This window comes from Carettochelys insculpta, chromosome 5 (assembly GCF_033958435.1).
Source record: "Carettochelys insculpta isolate YL-2023 chromosome 5, ASM3395843v1, whole genome shotgun sequence".
In the NCBI taxonomy this organism is placed as follows: Eukaryota; Metazoa; Chordata; order Testudines; family Carettochelyidae; genus Carettochelys; species Carettochelys insculpta.
The window spans coordinates 25,522,674-25,540,594 of record NC_134141.1 but is presented as its reverse complement, the minus strand read 5'-3'; the positions used below and the strand labels follow the sequence as shown (position 1 = coordinate 25,540,594).

Here is a 17,921-nt window from a genome sequence, read left to right as displayed (position 1 = left end):
TTTTCTTAGATTTGCTGACCTGGCAGCTCTTGCAGACCTAAGTCAGCAGGTATTCCAGCAGGGGCATGGCTACAACATACTGTGCTAGTTGCCTGCAACAACTTCTGCAAAGATTAGATTAAAAATTACTTATCTACCCTGGACGCAGGGGCAGGGACTCTGCATTCTGCACATTAATGGCTCTGCTTGGTTCTCCATTTGGCTAAAGTGTCTCATCCAAACCTAGAGATGGAGTCAGTGTAGGAGCTGGAATTAGATACCCAATGTTCCTGTTGCACAATTCCATCTGCAGAACAATGGAAGATGCCAATCACATGAGTTTATCTATAATGGTGGGCTTTCTGAAGCCCACAGGACACATGACCCACCAAGGTTCTAGGGGTGGGCAGAGAGCCGTGGGCTCTGGAAGCTGAGTGCTTGGGTATGCTTTCCAGCCAAGTAGATTTTGTCAGTAGAATAAAAAGTTAACAGGACACTTTTGACCTAAGAGGGCTGGACTTGCTTGTTTCACTTTCTCAGGTATCAGCTGTGACTGTTATGCAGTTGAGTACCTCTGCAGCAATTCTAAAATACTGATAGATTTCAAGTGCCCCAAACAGCTAACTTCAGTCAGCCATAGTCTGCCCCATTGTTAGCTGCCAGCCTAAATACTAAGTGAAAAGTGATTAGCGTTTATCAGCTTTTGCATGGAGGGTGTATTACTGCATGTGGCTGAGCTAAGACAACAGCAAGTGCATCTGTTGGCCTAGAGCTCCAGAAGAGATTTTTTTTTCCAGTAGCGGGTTATACTACGCTTACGTATGCTAATAAAAATTAAATTTAGTCTGAGCTGAGTCTGCCAACACTGTCATGCTTTAAACGCTTTCAGACCAAGCAACAATTGCTTGTGTTCCTTAGATGTGACAGGGTAAACACCAAAATGCCCATCTCTCAAGGACTATAGTGAAAGGAATACCAGGAACATGGAGCAAAGAGGAACAGTGAAGAGGGAGAGGGGGGTGGGGGGGGCTGTTAGTGTTGCCTCTGGCCCAGCATAACAGACTGCTTCACTTTAGTGAGTGAACACTGACAATCTGCCAAAGCCAGTACAAAACATAGGGATTAGCACCCCCAGCCAAAAAGGAGAATGCAAAATACCAGCACACATTTCATTTGGATCGTCAAGTGCTGTTGGTTAGCTGTTACCTACACAGGCAGTACAGAAATACAGCAGCTAGTGGCCAAAGGTAAAAGCAGTAGGCTAGCCCTCTGGGTACAGCCTCTACAGCCCCTTGCCACAGTATTTTGCACTCCATAATGCCACAGTAGCCCAACGAGATTTGGCTCAGTCTCTGTGTGCATTCCAGCACAACTCAGCTGTCTGGACATGAATAATGTGCTTAGGACTAGAGCAGGATACCTGAATTTACATTGAGAGAGGCCAGGCTGCTGTAACACTTTAATATCTTTTAAACACCCCAGTAGGATGGGAGAAGAATGTAAGTGACTGTTGTGCTGAAAACAAACGACCGCCCCCTGCTGTGTTGTAGCTCAGCAAAGGTGCTAGCTTGCTGAAGCAGGTAGCACATAGCACTGCGATCAGGCAAGTTAAGTCCCTAGATTTACTACTATTGCTGTGTGACCCTGGGCACATTGCTCTTCATTCCACTACCAGGTTCCCCACCTGTAACAAGGCGATCAGCTCTGAGTGTTACAGTGATGCGTACAGCTCAAAACCTTATTGCAGAAACAGATGAGCAAATCATTCACATGTAGTTTGGCAGAGTCTGAGACGGAGCATTTTTCGTGTTTCAATATTCCAAATGAAGACCATGGGAGAGATGTGTGGTGGCCAGAAAAGGAGGAGTATTAGGTTGTTCTACCAAGCTACTTGAGATGGGGTATCCAGAAAAGACAGAGGAACACAGTATGCGCCTTTTACAGCATATATTACGGAGGCACAGGAGTTAAACTTAACGCTTAAGGCAGCACTGAAAAGCCTGATAACATTCATCCATAGCAATCTTCTAAGAATTTACAAGTATATCTGTCAGTGAGTTAAAATGGGTCCTGTTAGCTCTCAGCAGCCTAAGGCACTGTTCTCTTCCCTGAGGGATGCCCCTGGCCTCAGTTGAGCTGAGAACAAATAAGAGATTGTGGCCATTTTGAAAGAGGGCACTTCTTTGTGTCTGTCTGTGAAAGAAGAGATTTTATGTGGCAAAAGAAGAAATTAATAAAGTTTCTTTAAATGTAACTTACTCTGGAACTATGAACAGTAAAACAGATTAAGCACACAGTTATTGACAGTGTCAATACAATGGAGTTAAGGGACTTTGGTATCCAACTGTGCACGGCTAGGTTTAGGTTTCTTTGACTTTGAATTTCTGAGTTAATAATTTTGGTGCTGGGGGATCGTTACAGCAGCTCAGGAATATATTTTGCCCTATATTACTGACAGCCTCTCAATCCAGTTTTATAATTTCTGTCTCTGAATATATATGTAAAAGGGATTTTTTATATGGGATTATTGAGCATGGAAATGGATTTTGAATGACATGCAGCTGTAACATTAATACCACAAAGGTGCCTGCAAAAGATGTAAAAAGGTGCAAGAGTCAAGTTTTTTCCATTAATAAATTAATGAAAAAAATAGGTCAGAGAACGTTACAGAGGTTCCAAAATGTAGCAACAACTCCCTGATGAGTATCAGAGCAGCACGGATGGTCATATAAGCTGGATGTTTTAAGAGGCATGAATGCAATAGCTCTAGTTACTACCCCCACCCCCAACAGACAGCTCTTGGCTAGTGAAGGCTACAGAACAATAAAAATCTCGGTGAAGTAGGTTACTGTGTGAAATGAGATTATTCCAATCTGGCCTTCAGTCCATGAGCTGTAAATACGCTTACCCGAAATGCTGACTGTCAGATTCTTTGGTTTCTTAGGAAGCACAGTCTTTCTCCAGAAAATGCAGCAGACAGTTTCATGGATGATCTCTTTACACATAATCCTATTTGCTGCAGTACTATCGTATCGCCACCCTACTCTCCAGACAACAAACATTCCTTTTCATCCATTATATGGATGGCATATAAATGGACGACCTAATAAAAAGTCCGTTGTCACTGCTGAAATTGAAGTCTGTATCCTTCAGCCCTTATTGTAGCTCAAAAAGAACAAGTAGTACAAGCAAAGGATGCCTATCCACAAACAAAGGAGGCATTCAGCACTTGTTTAATGTATAAAAGTGAAATACACTCTAACCTGTGTGAATTGGCCCTTTGCAAGTCATGTGCTAAACTCCCAAGATAGCATAGCACAAAGTTCATGAGGTTTAGGAAGGTTAAAGAACACGAAGAATGGTCAATTTTACAACTGAAAGGAAACATTCCTTTGCTTCCGGGGCAAACCTATGTATAGTCACAAACAACCTTAATTATGATGGATTTAAGGTTGTATATATTAACTGGTTTTTAAAAGGGTCTTCAATTACAAAATTCTAGTTTGACATATACCATGAGGCTTAATGCTAGCTCTGCTCTCTTGCCACATCCATCCTCCATTTACTAGTGGGAGATCCCTCTTGCTGCAACTGTGAGACTAAAAAAGTAAATATATCCCTTCTCCCCACATAAGTGAATTAGAATACTATAGGTTTTTATTATTAGCTAGTCTACCCCCTTCCATCCTATATGAGGTATCTACACTAGTAGTTCAGTTTACCGAGATTGTTGCAAAGTATTGAAATGTCTGTCACCTGTGTTGGATGTACATAGTAAAAACTAACTGCTAGCTTGTTTGAGGTCTCTGTCTATGGAAGAGGGGGGTGAATCAAATAAATGGTGGGAACTCCAGTCCATCCATTAGTGGATAGGAAAAGAAATCTTCTGTGGCCCATATGAGTAGAGGTGTTGAGGCCTATCTCCAATACAGGTGAAGGCAAGTTTGGACTTTACATTAGTCATCAATGTCTGATGTTGCAAGTTCAATTTTTCTTCTACAGTCTCTCTAATCTGTAATACTGTTGCACATTCCAGTCCTCATTAGAATTTGTGGCACATCAAAAGTTCTAAGATGACTCAGGACTTGTCTACATTTAAAAGGCTACCATGGCACTGTAGCCCTTCAATGTGGGGAACTAGCTGAATTAACTGGATTCTCCTGTGAGCATGAGTAATCCACCTTCCAGTGCTGCCTATACAAGGGACTTAGGTTTTAAATACATGCTTGGGGTGGGGATCAAGTACTACCCTCCAGGAGTGTTCATTCAATACTGGTGATCACATCAGCAAACTCTCATCCATGCCCAATTTGTTTTGGTTTTGGTTTTTTATTGTTGCAAATCTTACCAACATTAGTGCTCCATTACATAAAGTAATGTAGCACAGTAAATACATCACAACAAAACAGCTGGCAAAAAAAAAAAAAAATCAGTCAAACCATTGGAGCTGTGTTACAGACAGAGGGTCAGAGACCTGTGACCAAAAACGTCAGAGGAATTACATTCAACAGATGTGCAAGTATCAACATTCCAGGCTCACATATATTTATATATATATTTATATTTATATATAGAGATTGAGTTTAGTGTTTACAAAGAACAATATTGTTACAAATACAATACTATACTTTTCCCAACGCTTTACAATAATTTCTATTCACCCTCTTTACAGAACAATAGTAAAACTTCATTTTCTAAGTACCGTGCTATATATATATACAAGAAATCTCACCCACACCACCATCTTCATAAACAGGTTCATTTAGAAAAATTTAAAAAAATGTGCAGTCAAGAAATACAACCAAACTTTAAATTATAAAGGGACTGACAAGTGTGGAACCTACGAATAAAAACTAAAAGGACAATTCATCCTTAATGTAAACACTGAAAAGTTAGTAATATTGTACTAAACAGTGAAGGGACAGCATTGCAGGACCTTCACAGAAGAGATGAAATGTAAAAATGGTAGGTTATTCCTTTTGCTCTCTAGAGAATTTCACTCATCTAAAAAACAAACATAAACAGCTGCTCTAACATCTTTTAAACATCAATGAAAAAAAAACAACAGACTAGTGGTGTCAACTCTCCCTTTTGAATTCACTGTATTTCTGAACCACTCTCCCTTTTCAGACTAAACTTGTCAGACTGTTTACACTAAGAGTGCTTACTCTATCGCTCTGTTCAGAAAACACAATATGTCTGTTGTAATAGAAAAATTCACATTTTTCAGTTGTCCCAAATCCTGCTGTATTTTATTATTCTCATATGCTGTCCCAATTAAGTCAATGGGTCATTCAGGTGCCTGAAGATAAGCACACATCTGTATGATAGGACCCTTAGTTTCTAAGACTATCACTGTTATAGTCCTATATTCGTGTACTGAGGGCTTCATCTATCTTCCACTGAAGTTGATGGAAAGATTCCTCAATGGGAGTTGGCTAAAGCCACAAAAAGAAAATTAATATGGGAGTTAACAAAGCTGAGAACCAACAGTGTGGTAACCATGTCATCAAGATTAGCTTTTCCCTCAGGCAACTTATGGAAAGGCTGCACTGTATATAATTGTCTAAATTATACATGGTATATATCATATTTACAATATTACTATACATATGGGAAGGTATGAAAAAAATTGTTCCTATGACCTTTGTAGACCTAGATGCCTGACATTAAAAACTCTACTAATGAGTCATTCACAATCTATTGGCATCCGTCTGATGTCCAAATAAATACTAATCTATACCACCACCATGACAGTGGAAAATTTGCTATTCCAGAGATTGGGATTTGATTATGTAATAAGAACTGTTGAATACCAAGGACTCATATCATTCTCTTACACCATAAACTATTAATTTACTACAACAGCTTACTCAGCATTCCACTATCTCCCTCTAATATTTCCATTATTTACAACTAGTTGGAATAAAAAGTTTATATTCTGTCTCTGCACTCAGCCCACTATTTTGGAAGCAAAAATCAGGCCTGAACATAGATGGGACTAAGTGATCAGATAAAGGCAGAGAGTTTTCATAGCTCACTTATTAACAGAAATGCACACATATGTAACCTATGGAGTCTCTGCAGACAACTCCAAATGTATGTCCAGTCTACAGCCAGAGTGCTTATATTGCACAGTCCATCCCTCATTAAATGAGAAGTTGCTGTTAATGGCCATCACTTCCCTACCCCCCAAAAAACAGAGAGGTGAGAGTTTTTTATTTTGTCCTGCTCCCATATTAGTCCAGGGGGGGAAATTCTGCAATTGTTGCATTTGGAGTCATGATAAAAACTGCACAATTCCCCTAGCACAGCTATGTTTTCATCACTTTAAATCTTTGTGTCATAATGAGATGCAGCAAAAGATGTTGCTTTTAATAAATTTAAAGGCATCTGACTGGTCTAAATTTATGGTTCTATATGACCTTAAATGTGAGTACATAGCACGAATGGAACATAACAGCTGTATATGGAAGAGAGAGCTCTCTCCTTCTGGAGCAAGGAGAGTCTTTACCGCTATTACTGTCTTCTTCTCGTCTATCCACTTTCTAAAATTTATATATAGCCCAAGTAAATCCTTGACATCATGCATCACACTACCCAAAACATTTTTGAACCCTCATTCTTCATTGTACAAGTACATAAATACCCTTTTAATGTTCTACAAATGGCAAAGCATGGATTAACTTTATATCTATGTATATATATTACAAATAAATTAATTTCTCCTCACTCCCATCCCACCTCCCCCCACTGTTATCCACCTCATGAGCTACAAAATTAAAAAAAAAAAGTCATTAAAACTAAATAGTCTTTGGACCAAAGGTATGTTAATACTGGCTCAGAGTAACAAAACTGTAGAACCTATTTGAACCTATTTTTGTTCAAATTTCAAGCACATAGTTTTAAATACATGCACGCGCACACACGCACACCCAACACACCAATGAGAAATTGTGTATTTAAAAGCGTTGAAAATTTAGATTTTCAGCACAAGTCGCCACAACATAATTCTTGCTGGATATTTATAGTCCACTTAATGTTTTCTCACCTCTGAAGTAGAAAGGGAGATATAAAAACATCCTGCATCTATAAATGAAGATATTTGGGGGGGGAGGGCAACCCAATGGTGAAAGTATCCCCCCTAGTATTCTATAGTGAAGACAGTGAAACTCTTGCACATTTCAGCAACACACAAATCCCCTTTAAGGTTACACAATTCTGAAGAATAAACCTTAAAGACAATTAAAAGACGTGCATTTGAATGATGGGTTTTACCACATCACTTGCTCATTAAATCACTCTTCAGAGGCATTTAACAATTCCTTTCAGGCAAAAACTGTCCCCTTGGTTCTTTGCTTTCCCTGTGTATGTTGAACTCTCTGCTGTGTCAGCACACACAGAGAGAATGGTGCAATGGCATCAAAATCTTCTCTGTGGACTCCAAGAGGAGAACTTTACCCTATGGTTTGATCTGTTTGCAACGCAAGCTTTCTAATTTAGTAATACTTAAATGTTTTTGTGCTGTCGAGCTATGGCGTCTGAAGAAGTGCAACGAGTCCTCGTTAAGCTAATTGTGAACAACTGTTCTTTTTCTATTCTGTGAGGAATTACATAAAGCTTAACTTGTAAAAAGATGCAACAAAAAAGTCTCCTGGAAACATTTTTCCTGCACACAGCAAAATGTTAGAGAGAGAGAGATTCTGCAGACAAAGAAATGCAGTACTAGAAACACAACCACTAATGAGGCAAAACATCCTCCATGCATGTTGTGAAGGTGAGGTATCGGCCTTAGATGTAAACTGGCTGCTCCTGTGCAGTCAACAATCTGTACATGGCCGCTGGCATGGTCTTCATATGAATCTGGGTGGAAACAAAACAAGTCAGTCAATGCTTCTCATATGCAACACTTTAGAAATAAAAATAAAAGCTTTCATGCTTAGAGCACATGTATGTGTAAAGGAGAAAGTGGCCTGAGACAAGGAGAAAAAAGCAGCTCCAGTACAGGGGAAGGATAAAACCAGTGAACTTTCATGCCCATCTTAAAATTTATCACAGTGCAATGCTGAGAGATGTTGAGTTTTTGCAAACCTCGCTGACATTAACAGGAACTGTGAGCACTCAGCACCTCTCAAGTAGGGGTTCTATCAAAAACTATGAAAATATAACAATAATCCTTGTTTAATTCTAGTCCCATTTCCAGTATTTATATTTGGATGGTAGTAGGCAGCAAGAGGCAATGATGCTGAAATGTGTGATATCATCTATGCAGCTCCTACCTCACCAACAGCATTTGAGAGAATGTGAACAATCTTCTCATGGGGTGTTGCTACAACGCTCTGTCCATTGATTTCAATGATCCGATGTCCCACTCGTACTCCTCCTCGTTCTGCTATACCTCCTCTCATAAGGCTACAGATCTTGAAGGGAGAGGGCAAAGTTATCAACACTAAGCAGATGGAGGTTTGCTCACAAATAATAAACGCTACATGCAAATACGTAAGTCTTCAAAGCTTCATAGAGTTCTTTATTTTTTAAATACAGTGAAACACAGATCAGGACAAAACGGAATTACTTGGAAAACTGCTATCAAGTCAGCACTAGGCATATAGAACATAATGAACACCTTCTTTCTTTGGCACATAAAAAAACAAAAACAAAATAAGCTGGCTATTGAAAATTCCTAGTACAGGCATACCCCAAGATACACCCATTCGAGTTACGAGAATTCGACTTTATGAGGAGTTTAATTTAATACCCCTACTTCAGCTTACGAGGCATTTCTTCACATTTATGAGGACCGATTTGAAGGCTGGCAGCTCTGCTAGGCAAGCACTGAAGGAATGGAGTTGGCTGTGTTGGTCTTGACAGAGAGGCCATGCAGGGGGGTGGTTGCGCCCTGTGAGAGGGCGGCAGTCTGGTACAGGGAGGTAGACTCATCTGAGTCCCGACAGTAGATCACACCCCTCTGCGATATGTGGATGCTGGGCGTGCAGCCCATCCCACCCCCCCGCTGCTGCCACTCACCGCCGCCCCGCGTGACTAGGGGGCCGCCACCACCCGCCCTGCACAGCTGTGCCTCGGGCACTGCTCGCCATCTGTGGCGCTCCCTCCCATTTAGCGCCTAACTCACCCACCGCTGCCGCCTCGGCTGCCACCGGCGGGGCCTCTCCACTGTGCAGCCCCGCACAAGAGAGGTATTGCCCTTTGCCAGCCGGGGGCCCCCTGCGCCTGCCTAGCTCCCCCACACAGCCAGCCCCTGGCAGCACCCCCTCCCCACTTAACCTAAGCTGTGCTCAGGCCAGGCTGCTTTGCTCTGCCCTGCCCTGCCTTGTCTGCTCCCTTGTGCCGGATTTAACGGTATTTCATGTTGTTTTAGCATAAACAGGTGTACATTTTAAGGCTCAGGAACGCATAAAATTTTTTCCCATTGAAATTAATGGTAATTATATTTTCGATTTAAGAGAATTCACCCTAAGAGGGGTTTTTCAGGAACGAATTATCCTCATAAGGCGGGGGGAAGACTGTATTAACTTTCTGGACACTGGCACTTTGAAAAGTCAAGAAACTGCATAGGTGCACAGTCTCTAAAGAATTTGGAATTGTATGTTGTTTGACTTTCTCTAATTGTAAAAAAGACTCATAATTCCTGCGGTGTCTCATATACACAACTGTACACAGGCTGTGAACAATCTATCCCATATACCTTTTGGGTTTTTTTAGCTTAAAATATCTCTCCTTCGTCTACTGTTAACTTTATACTCTAAAGGTTTGCCAAAAACTTCCACAGCTATAAAAGCATCACAGAAAACACCCAACAACTGTAAAAACTGCTTACGATTCCATTCTGTACACTGAAGCCCAACTGATATCTGAGGTCAGGTCTTCTGATCAAAACAGTGGTTACTGGAGGACATCTCACTATATTCAGTTTAACACGAGCCTGGTTTTTCAATCCCTTTAAAAAAAGTACACACACACACACACACACATATATATATTTATACATACACAATTACAAATGTGGGTGCAGGTGGGCTGAGGCAGCTGAAAACTGGCACAGAAAAAGAACAATAGTTTGAAAGCTAACATGGAAATAATACTGAAAAAGCAGTTTGCTAGGTATTCATTATTACAAAACAGTCTTCTTAAAAAGTATCAGATACAAGCAATATGGCAGTCTGCTGAGAGAATGATGCAATGTCAGCCTCTAGTTGTCCATGTTTTGATGTGGTCAGTTTAAACTGCCAAGAAATTAGATTTCTTGTGGGCAATTCCTTTCTTTTGGAACAAAGAACATTGTGCTACAGAAAGCAGAGGGGAAAACAAGAGGTAGGTGCGTGCAATTAAATTGAAAACCATCACATTTGCTGTGAAGATAAAATCTTAAAATGTGCACTTAAGATGGTTGGAAACAGGTAGCTGTCCTCTATTATCATTCGATTCTGTAATGCAAAAGGCAGAGCTTACTTAATTCGTGGCTATTTAATGGTTGTAAAAGCAATTCCCAGAGACTCCTCCCTTCTAAACTAGGAGTATCACATTTACCCTGCAGTCCTGGTTACCATAACCAAGCATTATCAAAATCGAATATGATTGCACGTCTGTCTCGCATATTGTTTGAACTCCTCACAGCTCTTTCCTACACATCAACACGCCTAATCTTCTTTCTCACAGAGTTAAAATATCTATCTTTTTGCCCCCCTGAAAGGAACATACATTTTTCTACACTAGAATATTGTGTGAACATGCAAGCAACCACAGGATTAACCTAATCTGCAATTCACTATACTATGAGCAAAGACAACCTCCAATAATCACAGTCCCTAACCAAAGAAGGAAAATTATGTTAATGCTTACAAAGCCTATAGCTATCCTATTAGTGAACATCCCAGAGTCTGATTTACTTACACAGATTAAAATCTTGGTCCCATGGAAGTGAGTGGAATTTTTGCCACTGAATTCAATGGGGCTAAGGGTAATACTAATAGTTTGAAAAGATTTCCTGATTTGTACAAGGAGTTATACTGAAGTACCCACACTTCCACATATGTTTTATTCTTGCTCATTTTGTAGGGCCTCTCTTTGCAAGACTCAGTATGTCAGCCCCTGTGCCATTCTGGTGGCGCAAACAGCTTTTGGAGCAACTCTAGAGTGCATGGCAGTCTACTGCCAATCAAGTAGAGAAGCCAAACAAGGAAGAGGAAGTCTTCGTTCACCTCTCTGTAGGGCGAAAAGGTTGAGGGGAGATGGGAGGGAGGACAGATCTCCTGTAGAACAGAATCAGCCACCTTTCCTTCAACAATGAGTTTAGTCTGGAAGTCAGTCAATGCCTATGTTCTAATACAAATGGAGAAGAGGCCTGAAGCCAATCTGCTAAGTCTAAGGTGATCTACAATCTAACCAATGTTCTTTTTAACGTTAAGTAACCTAGTATCCCCCATAGGCTAATGAAGTTCATATATATTTTTCTACTAATATACCAATACAATCAAGTGCAATTTAAAATAGCCTTTTAGATTTCCCTTCCTCCTTTAATGAAGAAAAAAACTTGCTATTCTCAATTTTATTCTGTCAGGAAGGGGATGGAAGCTTCCATTAAAGTACAGATCCATTCATTCCTCTCACCCATTGCTCCAAGAATGTCTATTTTCCTGACAACTGTGCTGAACTGCCTATTTATATTTAGGGCAGTTGTATGCACTCCCACCAGGGTGGGAGGCCAAACCCTAAAGAAAGAATGCCAACGCATTTCATTTCTCCCTTCTCTGCATAACACTGCACCCAGGATGGAAGCCAACACAGGCTGGCTGTTAATGGCCATGCTGCTTTGGGAACCAAAGCAAATGAGATTAGGAAGTGAGAAGAGGCAGTTCCATAGCCAGCTGGCTCTCAGCAAAACACAAAACCCCCACATATTTTTTGCTCTACTTTGTTCCATTCATTTGGTGGTAGTTTTATTTACTGCCTGCAATGCAAAAACTAGCTTCAATCAGCGATCATCTCTATACCTTAGGGCAACTGGCCGATATGACAACGTACACAGAAACAAGAAAATCATAAGTATCCAGTTTGCATTTACTTGTGGTAAATATGTGTGTTTGCAACGTCAAGTGTGCATTACACATATATTTTGAATGGCCTTTTTTAAAAATAAGGAACATGGTCTCCTTGTGAGCAATTTCTAAATTTCACAGAAATAATGCATCTCTTGCTGTAAAACATTGCAGTCTGTTCATAATATTCTGTATGTTGGGAACACATGCCACTAGAATCTGTCTGACCATGGCCCGCACCACATGCTTCAGAAAAAGATGAAAGCAATGTAAGATATGGAATAGTCATTCCAAACTGGAAGTTTCTTCCTAATCCCATCAGTTAGCACTTAGTGTATGGGTGATTAGTACGAGGATTTGTAGCTCACGTTGTTATAAATCCTCTCTATTATAATTGTGGTTGTTCTTATTAATCACAAACATCCAGTCTGGAATGGAGCCTGGTTCATACAATGCTAAAAATTTTTTACAATGCTAAGATCCTTGTGCATCCTCTAAACATCTATTTTGGTCACTAATATACATATTGCTGGTTATTAATTTTTCATTCCTAGGAGACATGAACCATGAGTTTGCAATGCTTTACAGCAATCTAGCTGGAGCTGTTCAGACATCTGTTCTGAATCACACATAATATGTACAGACAGACAGACAGATCCATTTTTTGCAAATAATTCAGAACTGATGTCTGAACAGCTTCCAATAACTCTGCAGTTCTTTTCACCAGTCTATGGGTCATCTCATTAGCAGGACAAGATTAATGGCCCAACTGTCCCCATGACAACAGCCAAACGTGGCAACAAAAAAGGGACAGCAGTATGCATTGGAATGAGATCTCCATAGCAACGAGACAGCGGCGGTGCTCTTGGAGGAGCACAGGGGAGATTCTGAAGACACCACAGCAGCCATCCGTTTGGAAGGACTCTTGTGGAGGAGGAGGGCACTGAAGCAGACATTCTATATGCCAGGCTGGCAAATAATTACACTTTTGTAAATAACTATTGTGGGATGGGGGAATAGGCAGAACAAAAGTGAGAACAGTAAAAAGCTTTCAAGAAGGTGAAACAGGAATTCCTTAACAATTGCACTTCGCTATGCCAGTTACAGATCCTTGCCTTTCAGGGTAGGGATTCAGCCCCATGAACGATAAGGCTATTTTTGCTGTCACTGTATTTCCTTTCAGGTGAAAGAAGTTTTCAGCTGTGATCTTCTAAGTAGCTTCTATGTTAGCAAAGGCTAAACCAGGTCCTGTTTAGGCTTCCATCTTGGTGGAAACCTCACTAATTTGGACATCTAGAGGTAAGGATGCAGCCAGTTTTTGCTGCTCCAAACCTCCTCTATCTTGAGGGTAGACCGTCAACCTGAGTGGGTCATGAATATGCTAGCATAATCAAAGGCTGAATTTGTCCTAATCATAAATGAGGGTGCTACCAAGATGGGAGGGGTTGAAAGTACATTGGAGAATAGGCTCATAATTCAAAATTATCTGGACAAACTGGATGAAATTCAATAAGGACAAATGCAAAGTATGCCACCTAGAAAGGAACAATCACTGCACACAAACATGAGAAAAGACTGCCTTGTAAAGAGTACTACAGGAAGATCTAGGAGTCACAGTGGACCACAAGCTAAATATGACCGAGTAGTATGACACTATTGCAAAATTAAAGAAGCAAACATCATTCCGGGATGCATTAACACAAATATTGTAAGCAAGACATGAGAATTCTTTCACTCTATTCTGTGCTGATCAGGCCTCAACTGAAGTACTGTGTCCACTTCTGGGTGCCAAATTTCAGGAAAGATGTGGAGAAATTGGAGGAGGACCAGAAAAAAGAGCAACAAAATTATTCAAGGTCTAGAAAACATGACCTATGAGGGAAGATTGAAGGAACTGGGTTTGTTTACTCTGGAAAACTGAGATGGGACACGATAGCAGCTTTTAAGAACCTAAAAGGTTGCTACAAGGAGAAGAGAGAAAAATTATTCTCCTTAATTTCTGATGACAGGACAAGAAGCAATGGGGTTAAATTGTAGCAAGGGAGATTTAGGTTGGACATTAGAAAAATCTTCCTAACTGACAAGGTGGTTAAAAACTGGAATAAATTGCCTAGGGAAGCTATGGAATATCCATCATTGAAGACTTTTAAGGGCAGGTTAGACAAACACCTGTCAGGATGGTCTAGACGCTGGTTGGTCCTGCCAAGAGTGCAGGAAACTGTACTTATGACCTATCAAGGTTCCTTCCAGTTCAATGATTCTATAATTAAGAAATGTTCTGAGTTTGGAATATGTCAACTACATTTAAAGAGGACCTGGGTAAAGGAAATAAACCAGCTACAACACCACATTTCTAGGTGTCCAAAATAAAAGGCAAGGGAAAGTTGATTTATTAGACAAATTATGGGATTTGCCGCCACACCTGGAAATCAGGCTGCTTTTACAGAGGTTTGACTGTATTGCACTCAGACAAGTCCAGCTATCAGAGTAATGTGGAGAGTTTTTCACTTTCAGAAACACGTATTCTAAGTCTTTGTAGCAATTTTTAGTTCAAGTGTAAGAAACCAACCACAGCCTACACACAGCCTGCAAGGGGCGTACAGACATTTATTTATTTTGTGAACTAGTGGACAAAAATAATTTTATTTTGAAACAATTTAATGAAAATCACCTGACCATAGATCATCAGAGAATACAAAAAATCCAACTTTATCTGGCATTTTGCTGGACAGTTCTATACAAGATGTATCATTACAGTATGTGACCTATAAAGCCAATGATACAGTAAGTGGTAAGGTAGCTATTTGTTTCAGTTTAGTGGTGCTTATGACATTTTCAATCAATGCATCATTTTCCTTCCATGAAACAGTGATGATTTAAAACACTTTCTCTTAGAAATTGAAGCTATTTCAGAGGTTCTTCTTTTCCAGCTGACATGCCTACTTTTTGCATTTACATATTCATGCAAATTAGAGGAAAACTGTCCCAATTAAATGTCCCATAGCATAGCTAACTCAAAATAAAAATACATATGTCCAAATATCCACGAGTTAACTCCATATTCATATAGAAGACAAATGTTTCATTGTTTAAAAATATAAATTCTCCTGTTTACTACATATTATTTTATCAGTCTCAGCACTCTGAGACAAATTCCAAGATCCTTTTCTTCAGTCCCTACTCAAGCCAGACTTCAATTGACTTCTATGGAAGTTTTGCTCAATACTGACATATGGCTTCAGGACTTGGACCTTTTTCTCTGAATAGTTCTGACCTTTGTGAATGCTGAAACACAAAAGTAAGGTGTGGGTGACAACAATGGTCTTGTAGTTAACACATGGGGCTAGGGATGGAGCCAAGCTTGGATTCATAGCTCTGCCTGACTTCTTGTTTGAATTTAGGTAAGCCAAAGCTCTGCATTTTCATTCCACTGTCTGTAAAATGGGGGATATTAATACTTCCCATCTTACAGGGGCCTATAAGGCTTAAACGAATTAGCATTTTCAAAGTTCTAAGAACATAAGAACAGCCATACCAGCTCAGATCAAAGGTCCATCTAGCCCAATATCATGTCTTCCAACAACGGACAATGACAGATGTTGCAGTGGAATAGGAGAGCAGTCAATCAAGTGATCCCTCCCCTGTCCAGCTTGTGACCAACACGGCCTTCGGAAACCATTCCTACCCATTCTGGCTAGTAGCCATTGATGGACCTATCTTCCATAAATTTATCTGGCTCTTTTTTTTTTTTTAACTCTGTTAAAGTTCCGGTCTTCACAACATCCTCTTGCAAGGAGTTCCATAGACTTACTGTACATTGACTGTTCCTTTTGTATGTTTTAGGCCTGCCATCTATTCATTTAATTTGGTGACCCCCTAGTTCTTATGCAACAAGAAGACCGGTGGCACCTTATAGACTAACTGATATTTTGGAACATAAGCTTTCGTAGGCAAAGACCCGCTTCATAAGATGCATTTTTGCCCACGAAAGCTGATGCTCCAAAATATCAGTTAGTCTATGAGGTGCCACCAGTCTTTTTGTTGCTTCTGAAGACACAGACTAACTCGGCTACCCCTAGTTCTTATGTTATGGTTAAGAAGTAAATAACTTTTCCTTATTTATTTTCTCCACACCGGTCATGATCTTACAGACCTCTATCATATCTTCCCTTAGTCTCCTCTCTTCTAAACTGAACAGTCCCATTGTTTTCAATCTTTCCTAATATGGCTGCTGTTCTAAACTCCTCCTCATTTTTGTTACCCTTTTCTGAACTCATTCCAATGCCAAGATAAAATCTCTGAGATCATCAGACAGAAATTCCTATAAAACACAAATTATGAGTGTTGCTAGATAACGTCTTTAACTGATATCTTATATTGTCTTCCACTATTCCCACATAGTTTTTAAGTGTGTAACAATTAAGAACAATCCCTGTACCTTTATAATACTCTGGCATGTTGACAGTGGTAAGCCAACCAAACTTGTACCATTAATTGACATGATCTGATCCCCTATGTTCAGCTTTCCAGACTTCTCTGCGGGTCCTCCGTGCATCATGTTGGCTATAATAACTGTGGGCAGGATGGATCCCCAGCCAGATTCCACAATCACAACACCGAGAATTTCTCCCTTTTGCTTTTCAATGTAAACCTAAATTAGGAGACAGAAACACAGTCTCAGAAACTGATATTCTGCTCAGCTATGGAACACAGGCTGTGTACATATCCTTAGACATCAACATATAAAACTTCTGTTGCTTTCTCACTCCAAGGCAAAAACAGTCTAACAGATGTGTTAATGATTTCAAATTGATTTCTTACTTGAAGTCAGCCAATATATTATGTTTTATCTCACAAGAGAACATTATACATTGTAGGGGGCAGAGGCGAGGCAAACCTGCTGCTCGACCAGGGCTGCTCATGCAGCAACAGTGACTCATCCCTCCAGCAGAGCCTCAATGACTCAACCTTCTGACACACAGCAGCAGTCAGCTGCTGGGCAGGGCCCAGGTGAGACTCCCCCAAGGGACAGGTCATCTCCACTGCAGGTTAGTCTGTGGAATAGCACTACTCAGCTAGGAACCCTCTTCCTCCTGCCTCACAATGTTACAGACTACCTAGGGTTCCAGCCTGCCCTTGATCCTATCCTTCTGCCGGTCTCTGCCCCCTGCACTGTCCGTGCCCTGTTCCAACCCTGCTCCAGTTCTGCCCCCAACTCCTGATACCCAGACTCATGGATGGACTGCAGCCCCGCTTTGGGCTTTGCCCTGGTTCTCGCCTCTGATTACAGTCCTGATTTGCCTTGTCTATGGACTCTGACTCTGATTCTGGTCTAGAGACTGTCTCCAGTTTCACTGCTGTCCTCATCTCTTTCCCAACCCAACAACCAGCTTTGGCCATTATTCTGGCCCCCAGGTCTGACCACCCAGCCTGCAGAGCCCGATTGGAGGTGGTGCAGGCGGGACTACGACAGGACGTGCTACTGATGACAGCAGGCGTGGCCAATCCATGGCTCTTGAGCAATGAAATGCGGCTCCTGCTTGGAACTGCGAGCCAGCAGTGCTCACCCCCACGCTGCGCGCGGGCAGGGCCCTAGCACTTGGAAGGAGAAGTGTGTGCTGGTGGCAGCAGTGACTCTGGTGAGTTGCTGGCACTGGGTTAGAGCAGGGAGGAGGAGGGGGCTGGGGGTGTCTCATTCCGGGGGAGGGGTGGGGGACTGGGTTAAAGCAGCGGGGCTGGAGGGGCCTGACTCTGGGGGAGGGGGGAAGGCATTGAATTATATGTATTATATATTCATTTCTCTCTGTCTCTCTCTGTATATATTTATCTATCTATAACCATTCAGAGAGAGAGAGAGAGAGAGAGAGAGAGAGAGAGAGCGCGTTA

At 41.0% G+C, this 17,921-nt stretch overlaps 1 protein-coding gene across 5 annotated transcripts in view; it reads right to left on the bottom strand.

Annotated features, from left to right (window-relative positions):
* Positions 1–4,515: 4,515 nt before the first annotated feature.
* APBA1 (amyloid beta precursor protein binding family A member 1) overlaps positions 4,516–17,921 on the bottom strand; it is a 142,375-nt gene continuing 128,969 nt past the window's right edge. For all 5 annotated transcript variants that reach the window (XM_074994794.1, XM_074994795.1, XM_074994797.1 and 2 more), the window contains 4 exons: positions 16,474–16,686; positions 9,818–9,937; positions 8,259–8,399; positions 4,516–7,842 (listed from right to left, as the gene is read on the bottom strand). In XM_074994794.1, coding sequence (XP_074850895.1) covers positions 7,771–7,842; positions 8,259–8,399; positions 9,818–9,937; positions 16,474–16,686 — 546 coding nt within the window. In that variant the 3' untranslated portion in view covers positions 4,516–7,770. The remainder of the gene's footprint in view (positions 7,843–8,258; positions 8,400–9,817; positions 9,938–16,473; positions 16,687–17,921) is intronic.